The following is a 10,005-nucleotide window of genomic DNA, read 5'->3' as shown; positions in this document are numbered from 1 at the left end:
ACTAATAATAAAAATAATAATCAGAGCTCAAGTTTATATAGTAATTTGCAATTTATATGGTCCTTTCCTCACAACAGTCCAATGAGTACAAATGTTATCCCCATTTTAATAGGAGAAACTAGGACTTGTGAGTGACACATGGCTTGTAAATGTTGGCAGTGGGACCGGGTTCAGGTCTTCTGACTCCTAGGCCTGGGCTCATGCTGCCTTCAGCTTCTGCAGAAATCTCCTATGTTGCATGTCAGACACATGGCATCGGTCAGTAGATGCTGCTTTTCCTACCTCTGGCCCAATTCTGCCTCTCTGCCTTGCAGGCATCTTAAGCCCCCAGTTAGCCCAGTACTTGGCGAGTACTGCCCCTGTACCAGAGGAAGAGGAGGCGGCTTCCTGATACAGTGGCAAGTCAGAGGCTGGGGAGCGAGCCAACATAGTCATTCATTGGGGGGGATCTCTTCCTTCTCTCCCAGAGCTGAGGATGAAGCGGAGGGCATCAGACAGAGGAGCCGGGGAAGCGCCCGCCCGGGCGAAGGCGCTTGGGAGCAGCATTTCCGGGAATAATGCAAAGAGAGCTGGGCCGTTTATCCTAGGTAAGTCAGCCTTGTTTGCTCAGTTGTCCAGAGCAGGCTGGCTTACGCCTCTTCCATGTGCTGCCTGAATGGAGCAGCAGTGTGCCGGTAGGAGCACACGTGCAGAGCTCGTGGATTCAGCCACATAACTATCGGGGCTCCTGTAGTAAACTAAAGGTCGTTTGTTTGTTTTCACTATCTTGGGGGAATTGTGAAGTAGGAAGTTAGCAGCTATTTGAAGCTGAATACCTTCATTAGAGTGTGCCCGTGTATGTGTGTCTGCTGACTTGATGGGTCCTTTCTCTTTTCCCTGAAAATGCTGCTTGTCCTCTTGCCCTCTCCCCAACCCCCCGAGTCCATTTGGGACATAGGGGAGGTATACTTGCTCTATTTTACCATGAGATCAAATCGTACTTGGTTTAGAGCTCACCTAAGAGATCCCCGTGATTGCTGTGGGGTGGTGCCTGAACAGTACATAGGTAATCCCAGAAAGGCGTTGCTGTGACTCCCAAGCACCTGTAAAATTGGGCAGACAGTTTGTGAATAAGAGCACTTGGTGTCAGCATGCTTGAGAAAAGAAACTTACAAACGGAGAGGAACCAGAATGTGATGGGAATTGAATGGGTTGATTGGCCGGATTTTATGTTCTGGGGTTTACAATTTATATTGTGATTACATTGAGCCACCTCAGTAAATGTTGTCTGTCCCATAAGCGTTTATTAAGCGCCTACTCTGCACTAGGCACTGACCCCAGAAGCCCAGATTGCCTGTAGACAGAAGCTAGTTGTGTTAGGCAAGCGGTCTTAGTAAACTCTGCCCTCAACACTGAGGGGCAGAGATCAGGTATGTGCTAGATTGCGTGACACAACACCCTTGGATGTGTGGACTTGACAACGGGACAAGAACAGTGAGTCACAGAATCTTAGAGCTAGAAGGGGATCATCTAGTCCCTCCCCCACTTGAATCAGGGACCTCCCTCCATAGAAGTGCTGCAGGCACACCCATAGTATGTGAAAAGCTTCTTTTTTGTAGACATGGTATTGTTCAAGGAGACTTTAAAACCCCATCGCTTTGTTTTTATAGGAAAGACTGCCCAGTGAGAACAGGATTGAGGATCTTAGCAGAGTTGGGTTGGCTGCCCGTGGAGGCCCCCGGTAGCTGTAGACGCGTGGGATATAGGATCTTAATGATGCCCCACTGTGCTAGGCATGGCCGCTGAAATGCATACAGACCTTTTCCACTCTGTGCCCTCAGGTCCTCGATTAGGTAACTCACCAGTGCCCAGCATTGTCCAGTGTTTGGCAAGGAAAGACGGGACAGATGACTTCTATCAGCTAAAGGTAGGAAGAAGAGAAAGCCTCCATATTTCTGACTGCTTGTGCATCCTAGGTAGCTTCACACCAGTGTTGCTTTCACATGAGTAGTGTGACTACATTTTTACCTTGAAGCAGTTAGGTTCACACATTTTGTCACTCTCTACAACTCTTGGTTTAGATGAATTTATATGTACATAAAATTAGAGCAGTCACTTTTGAAAAGCCTTGTTCAGTCTTCCATATGCTTTAGAAGTGAAACCTCTCTACTATTCCTACCTAGTCCTAACGATCATTTGGTTTAATGAACAACAAATACAGTAAGGCTTTCTTTTCCTTTTCCCTAAAGATTCTGACCCTCGAAGAACGGGGGGAACAAGGCCTCGAGACCCAAGAGGAAAGGCAAGGCAAGATGCTGTTACACACGGAATATTCTCTGCTTTCCCTTCTCCACACTCAGGATGGCGTAGTTCACCACCATGGGCTCTTCCAGGTAAAGGGCAGAAATGGGGCAGGCCAACTCTGTGAGCCTCCTGCCACTTCTTGGGCCTGGCTTGCCATTCTACTTTGCAATATCTCCTTGTGTTCATTTTTTTTTCCCCTTTTGGAGGGCAGTTGGGGTTAAGTAACTTGCCCAAGGTTATATGGCTAGTTTTTGTGTTAAGTGTCTGAGGCTGAACTGAACTCGTGTTCTCCTTACTTCAAGGCCGGCGCTTTACTCACTGTACCACCTAGCTGCCCCCATCATGTTAATTTTTTTTATTTCTGTCTTTTGTTTTTATATCCCCTATTTTTTTTTCCTCTCTATCCCATCCCCCTCCCCAGAGAGTCATTCCTCATCATGATATTTCCTATGCAGCACCACCCCAGTGAATCAGGGCTTCCTTAGGAGCTGAGGGAGGTTATTCAGAGGACATTGTTTACTGGCTGACCCATTGGTCTTGGTCACTATGATCAACTCTAGCCAGAACATAAACAGTATACATTTTAAATGGTCATGATTTCTTTGAAAAGCAGCTTTTCTGGGTAAAGGGGAAAAGCCAGGAAGTCTGTTAAAGACAAAAGAACTTTGGGGATAGATTTGAGCTCTCTTCTCCAAAGTGGCCTTGACTTCTTGAGAAATGTAAGAAAAGTAATAAAACAAGAAGCTAGAGGGCTTCTATATCACCTCAAAATGACCAGAAATGGCTTCAGTTCCCATGAATAAGGTATCTCCTTTAGGCATTTGCTGGACTCACCATTCGGGCCTGCTGCTCCTTCGGGCAGAAAACAAATCACTCAAGTTGCATTGGCTGGTTAGGAATCCTTTTGTAAATGTGCTCATTAAAAATCTGTGTCCTTGGAGCAGTTAGGTGGCATAGTGAATAGAGCACCAGCCCTGGAGTCAGGAGGACCTGAGTTCAGATCTGTCCCTCAGACACTTAGCATTTACTAGCTGTGTGACCTTGGGCAAGTCACTTCACCCCAATTGCCCTGCCTTCCCCCCTCCAAAAAAATAAAAGTAAAAATCTGTATCTTTAAAGGGGCTCTGACACCTTTAAAATAAAAGAGAAAAACGGTTCTTAGGAGAGAAATGAGTCACCATTCTGAGAGGGGGCATTCTCCTACCTGTCCTGGAAGGGGCCAGTTATTTGGGGGGGGGGTCCTGAAAGCATTAGCTGAGGGCAGAAAGTATTCATTCCCCTGATGGGTGATCAGGCACTGCTGGACCTTTGCTCCTCAGTAGATTAGTCCAGAGGAATGAATGGTAGAAGTTATGTCCATGAGGTCTTTGTGTTTAGATTTGCCTTCAGAGACTCTGGAGGGAACCCAGAGTAGAAATGAGTAATTCAGAAGTTTTTCTTATCTAAGGTATATTGAGAGTAGTTTTCTTTTCTTTTTTTTTTTTGAGGGTAATTGGGGTTAAGTGACTTGCCCAAGGTCATGCGGCTAGTTTTTGTGTTAAGTGTCTAAGGCCGGATTTGAACTCAGGTCCTCCTGCCTGTAGGGCCAGTGCTCTATTAACTGCGCCACCTAGCCACCACAGTAGTTTTTATTTTCTTAACAGCTTACACCAGAGGACCAGAGTACTTGTGATTTAATCATTTTTTTGTACACGTTATTTTAAAATACTAGAGAGCTTTATTAGTCAGTCGATAAGTATTGAGCATATCCTTTACACCAGGCCCTGCACTTAGTGCTCTGGGTAATTCAACATATAAGGTATGATCTCTGACCTCAAAGATCTTAGAAGCCAGTTGGAAAGATAAAGTCCATGCATACAAAGATTAGAATACAAACACTGTTTGATAAGCACCAAATGTTTGGTACAGATAGTAAGTGCTTCTGGGGGGGGGGGGGGGGGGGGGGGGGGAGGGTGGAGAGGTCACTGGGGCTCTAGTCCCAGCCCTGCCACTGAACTGCCCTTGGAACCAGATTCAGCCGAGTCCCTTCAGCTTTGGTCCTCAGTTTCCTTAATTATAAAATGACAGTGTTGAACTAGCTGGCTTCTGCGGTCCCTTCTAACTGGAGTTCTGTGATTCTAGGGAATCTTGAGTGACCTTAGATGACCACAAGCTGGGTGGCAGAGCACGTTGTTGAAGAAAGGGAGAGGACGATGAAAGCTCAAAAGTCTTTCTTGTTATCTTAGTTCAGCTTAAATCTTAAAGAGGGAAAGTGGCCAGAAACCCTCAGTTCCTGAGTAGGATTGATGATGTTGAAAGAAGTGGTTGTGCTTTTCAGTAAGATTGTGAAAATGTATTTGAAATCCTAGGAGCTTCCCAGGGCTGACCTCTACTTAACCTCTACTGTCTTATGGGAACAGAATTCACACTGCGACCTAGATATAATATAATACAGTAAACATTGATTAAGCACCTCCTTTGTGCCAACCACTTTGTTAAATACTGAGAATACAAATAAGAAAGCCAGTCCTGCCTAGGAGATGACAGTACATGAAAGCTGAAAGACCATGCCAAGGGTGCCTGGCTTGTGGACATGACAAAGACGGTGGTAAAGTCAAAGCCAAGCAGAGCAGCTGGGGGCTGATAAAGAGATTGCTGGGATTCTGAATGCTTGTAAAGGGAGCCTGGGGAACGGCTTGGCTCTGCCTTCCAGTCAGAGGGCAGAAGCAGTTGGGGGCATTGTTGATGTGTGAAGATCAAAGCTGACGAGGTCTCCATGATAAGGAATTATTTCCTAGTGATGAGCTGGGGGTGGGGGGTGCCTGATGATGATGTGGGTTCAGAACCAAACAGAACAGCTGGCAGCCAATGAAGAAATGGCTGGGATGTTGAAGAATGATAGAACAGGGAGAATGAACACCTCCATCTCCTCCTAAGACCCCCACCACGCCCCCCATCCCCAACGGGAACACACCTTGTGAGAAGAGTGACAGAAGTCTTATCAGTCATTTGATGCTTTTGCTTTAAGCTTGTGGCTCTGGGTTCACTTGTCTTTGATTCTGATAAAAACGTGGAGCTTAATGAACACTTGTTTGTGAACATAAGTCCTTCCATTTATGAATATGGCCAGCCGCTTCTTTGGCTGTACAATTTGGCAGTGTTTGAATGTGCTCCTCTGGGATGCCATGCCAGGCACTGGAGCTAGGCTTGTTTGCTGGGTGTAGCTCTTGGCACATCAAAGGTTAGGTAATGTTGACTGATTCCATGATCACTTCATTCCCATCCCACAATCCTGTACTACTACTCAGCCCATCTTTCTTGCTCCCCTGTCCATGCTGTAATCCAAATGGGAGGTTCCAGTGCTAGCCAGTGTCACAGAACCACTTTCCTCCTAGGACCGAGCTTGTGAAATCGTGGAGGACATGGAATCTACTCGGATGGTCAAGAAAATGAAAAAGCGCATCTGTCTAGTCCTGGACTGCCTTTGTGCACATGACTTCAGTGACAAGACCGCAGACCTGATCAACCTGCAGCATTACGTCATAAAGGAAAAGCGACTCAGCGAAAGGGAGACAGTCGTTATATTCTACGATGTGGTCCGAGTGGTGGAAGCTCTGCACAAGGTGAGCGGCTGCCACGCCCGGCTCTTCTTTCTCCTCTAGACCATAGAGTACGTTACCTTTCGAGTACTAGACAAAGGGTGAGGATGGATGAGTGTCTCAGCTTCCTTAACAGTTACAAGACTTGCCGTGAATCCTGCCAGAGCTTCTGTTTTCTCAGCCATCTGAGTAGTGATGATGGCTCAGCAACTTCAAGAAAGACAGTGGTGGAATTCAGTATAAACCAGGTTAAGAGCAGTAGCACCTACACACAGCACATTTCTTGGGTTTGAGACCCTTCAAACCTAAAACCAGGCCAGAGCATGACCTATAAGAGTCAATTACAAATAGGTTCAGTTGATTAAGATATTAAAAATCAGTGTGAAAGTTTTGTCAGTCTATTGCAAATAAAAAGTAGGTCCATGTCATTCCAACAGATGAGTCACCATAGAGAATTTGTTAGGGTTTGTGATTTTGAGTCCCTGATTGTCCTTTGAGTTCTCATCTTAGCTAGAACTGTCCACACCTGTCTTGTTTCAAGTCAGTTGGTAATATCACTTCATCCACAATATTGGGAATTGTGGGTATGGATGAACCCGTGATGGCAGTATCGGGAGCAGTCGGGTGGGGTTTAGTGAGAACTTTGGGTTCTAAAATCCAGTTTCCTTCCCACATGAGTTAACAAAGTTAGCAGATTCTTGGATTCTCTTGAATGTTGTACATCAGAGTAAGAACTGAAAAGGAAAGCATTTCTGACATGTGAGACAAGTTCTCTCATTAGAGATGTCAAGCACATGCTCTGTGATCAGCTTCTTTGGGGACATTTTAGAGTCCATCCTTGGGCCCAGTGGCCTCTAAAGGCCGTAAGCTTTTAGGGGGCTTGAATTTGTTGTGAGTGTCTAAATAACTCCAGTCCACAATCAGCACTTTCTCAATGCCTGCTGTTTTGCAGAAAAACATTGTGCACAGAGACCTGAAGCTTGGCAATATGGTGCTGAACAAAAGGTGAGTGACCTTTTCTCACTGGCTTATTAATCTTGAGATCGAGGCAGGTTTTATATGATTTTGTCAACAACAGCTCATGTTTGACAACATTTTGGGTTCAGAAATGTAGACAGGATAGGGGTGGCCAAAAGACTGAAGGGTGGGACAGCTGGGTGGCACAGTGAACAGAGCACCGGCCCTGAAGTCAGGAGGACCTGAGTTCAAATGTGACCTCAGACCCTTAACATGTACTAGCTGTGTGACCTTGGACAAGTCACTTAACCCCAATTGCCTTGCCTTCCCCCCTCCAAAAAGACTAGACGCAGATTTAGTTCCAGGAAATCCAAAATGTGACACTAACTAGTGTGGTGAGCTAACAAAATCTCAGGCTGACTCTAAGCACATGGTAGCCAGAACAAAGGAGATGATGGTCCCACCGCAATTTGCCCTGCCTCGACCACAGCTAAAAATCACCTTCCCGTCTCCATAGGACAGTGATTATTGTGTAAATCGGACTAGAAATCATGTACTATGCAGATCCCACTTGAATGAACAAGAGATATGGTCTTAGCCCTTCAGATGTTTGGAGAGAGCTTTGTGACAAAGCTTTTTTCCCTTGGCCCCAGAGTGCAAGGCAGCTAACTGCAGAGGCAGTTTTCCGATTAGGTGGAAAACTACCAACCTGCCCCAGCGTCAGGCCAGCTGTTTCTGTAGGGAGTGAGTGAGTCTCACCAGAGGCCTTTGAGGAAGGAGCCTGGGGGACCACTTGTGAGGCACGTTGTGGGCAAGAGAATTCCTCGGCAAGGACAGGTCGGACACTCTTCCTCCCAGCTCTGGGCATCCTTCGTTTCTTTCAGCGACCACTGATTCTAAGCTCCTTTCAGTGACACAGGAACCTCTATTTTCTGAAAGAGTCCCCAGTTCAGGGAGCCCACTGCCCTGAGAATATCACCACAAATCAGCCTGGGCCCCTTTTATCCTCCACACACTGGGGTAGCCCTGTACATTTATACACACACACAGTTCTCGTCATCGCATGGATGCAATTATCACTTGTTCTTTGAGGCTGTTGCCCCTTTCTGAGCCATGGTAGCTACATCCCACCAAAGTAGTCCAGGCTCTAGTGGATAAGACTGTTTGATAAACAGCCTAACGAGGAGGGGCCCATCACCAGGGTGGCTGGAAGATGGTGAGGTTTTCTTAAAGGTTGTCTCAAAGTTACAGATCTGTGATCCTGGAAGTACAGAGGCAAAAAAAAAAAACACAGTGAGAAATGCCAAGAATTATATTCTTTTATCTCCTGTTGCTGTTGATTTGCTAAGGAAGATAGGCTTGTCTTTCAGACCCAAAGGTAATTACCTCAGAAATGTTACCTGAAGATCTTTCACTCTTTCTTGAAGAGGGAAGAAATGGGGCATGGCCCAGCAGGTCAGTGGCGGTCCTGGCTCAGGCAGGGAAATGGCATTTGCTTCAAAGTTGTCTTTCTGTGGAAACTCTTGATAGCCTCACAAACCGAGGGAACAAGAAGATCTGCTGAAAGGGTAGGGTCAGGGGAGTCACAGGACTGTCTTGACCTCCAGCTGACTAAAGGGTTAGCAGTACGATTTTGGGAGGAGGAGGGGGAGGGAAGGGAATAAGCATTTACTCAGCACCTATTGTGTGCCAGGTCCTGTACTAAGTGCTTATCTCACTTGATCCTCACAGCAATCCTACAAAGTAGGTGCTGTTACCACCATTTTACAGTTGAGGAAACTGAGGCAGGCAGGTTAAGTGACTTGCCCAGGGTCACACAGCTAATGTCTGAGGCTAGATTTGAACCCAGGTCTTCCAAAGTCCAGACCTAGCACTCTCTCTACTGCAGCACCAAGATACTATAGAAAACCTGTGACTGAAGGACACACCTAGGAAGTGTTGGGTCTCCTACTTCCAGAAGAAAGTGGTTAAAGACTAAGGTGTCATCAGACACTAGGGCGTGCGTGCGTGTGTGCTTCTAGGTCTGTGTTGGCTGTCTGTTCCTTATCGATTAACCCTTTTTGAGTGTTGAAGCAAACTCTAGACCGGGGCTGATGAAGAGGGTCACAGGATGTGTCAGCTCTTAGTGGCTCCTCTGAGTCCCTTAAAGAGAATACTGATCAGGTTCTCAGAAAGAGGTAAACCTGGCTTATTTGGCTGAGATTCAGGCTGTTTGGAATTGGAAGGCTGGGGCTTAGAACTAGGAGGTGGCCTGTGTGTGTAGACAGCACAGAGTTCTCATCCCTCCTCTGTCTGACCAGAGTGGTGTCTGTTGAGTCATGACTCTAACACTTGTGTGCTTCTCTGTTCTGACTAGAGGAGTGAGAGTAATTAAAGCATGCTCTGCTCTCTTGGCCTTGGAGGTGGACTCTGGGTGCAGAATGAGGCATAGGTTGTCAAAAACAACAGCAATCAAAGAACATTAGTGAAGCATTTATTTTAGAAAGAAAAAGAAAAACCTTGTGGTTCCCACTGTCCATATTCAGTATCATTCTGTAAGTAGGGTTGGTGGGACTAAATAATAAATAGTTTGATTGCTATTTCCGTCAGTGACTCAGTAACCCATTCTACTAGTCCGCACATTCCCTCTATCACTGCTGCAAGTACCTTCTTGGATCTGGAAGTCCAGCAGAGACCTCGAGTGCCCAGGGGCCCAAGTGCTGCCTCCAAAGCCAGGTCCTCTCTGCTGCCCTGGTGACTTCCCGATTCATCCACTTCCACCTCTTGGCTACACTTCCATCAGTGCCAAAATCCCCCTCATCTACCTTGAAGCAGATTTTTCTCATGCCTTTCACTTGGTTAAGTTGCTTCTGCTCTCAGCCTTAAAGAAGGGAACAAAGAAACTAATGACTTCCAGTACAGTTTTCTGGTAAAAGAGTCAGGAACTCTTCTGGTGTAGGGAAAACAAAAAGAACTTTTTACAAGAAGTACATGATGACAGTGGTGGTGTTCACCCCTTCATTGGAAAAAGTGAAATGATGAATCATCATTGGGGTTACTGTAGGTTTAGGGCAGTTCCTTTTTCTCTTTCTTTTCCCCTCTCTTCTGCTTCTCTCTCCCTCCCTCTCTCTTTCCCTCTCCCCATCTCTCTCTCTCTCCCTGTTTCTGTCTGTCTTTCTTTCTCTCACTCCTTCTCTGTCCTTCTCTC

General features: G+C 46.2%; 1 protein-coding gene across 1 annotated transcript; it reads left to right on the top strand.

The window, feature by feature from the left end:
- The first annotated feature begins 446 nt into the window (after window positions 1-446).
- LOC138155637 (serine/threonine-protein kinase 40) lies at window positions 447-6,891 on the top strand. Its single transcript, XM_069080901.1, has 5 exons — window positions 447-587; window positions 1,821-1,906; window positions 2,229-2,372; window positions 5,658-5,885; window positions 6,814-6,891. Exons 1-5 carry the CDS (start codon window positions 476-478, stop codon window positions 6,868-6,870), a joined length of 627 nt encoding a protein of 208 aa, XP_068937002.1. The 5' UTR covers window positions 447-475; the 3' UTR covers window positions 6,871-6,891.
- The last annotated feature ends 3,114 nt before the right edge of the window (window positions 6,892-10,005 follow it).

This window comes from Petaurus breviceps, unplaced genomic scaffold, assembly GCF_028583685.1.
Source record: "Petaurus breviceps papuanus isolate PSGF00001 unplaced genomic scaffold, PetGlider_PUasm1.0 96819, whole genome shotgun sequence".
In the NCBI taxonomy this organism is placed as follows: Eukaryota; Metazoa; Chordata; class Mammalia; order Diprotodontia; family Petauridae; genus Petaurus; species Petaurus breviceps.
Note: the sequence above shows the minus strand (reverse complement) of the source record. Positions and strands in the feature narration are given on the sequence as shown.

Bases quoted from the DNA above. Each gene is read 5' to 3' on its own strand.
- LOC138155637 (XM_069080901.1), top strand. From the start codon at position 476: ATGAAGCGGAGGGCATCAGACAGAGGAGCCGGGGAAGCGCCCGCCCGG. The intron at 2,373-5,657 runs GTAAAGGGCAGA...CTTTCCTCCTAG, and splicing joins ACCACCATGGGCTCTTCCAG to GACCGAGCTTGTGAAATCGT. The intron at 5,886-6,813 runs GTGAGCGGCTGC...GCTGTTTTGCAG, and splicing joins TGGTGGAAGCTCTGCACAAG to AAAAACATTGTGCACAGAGA.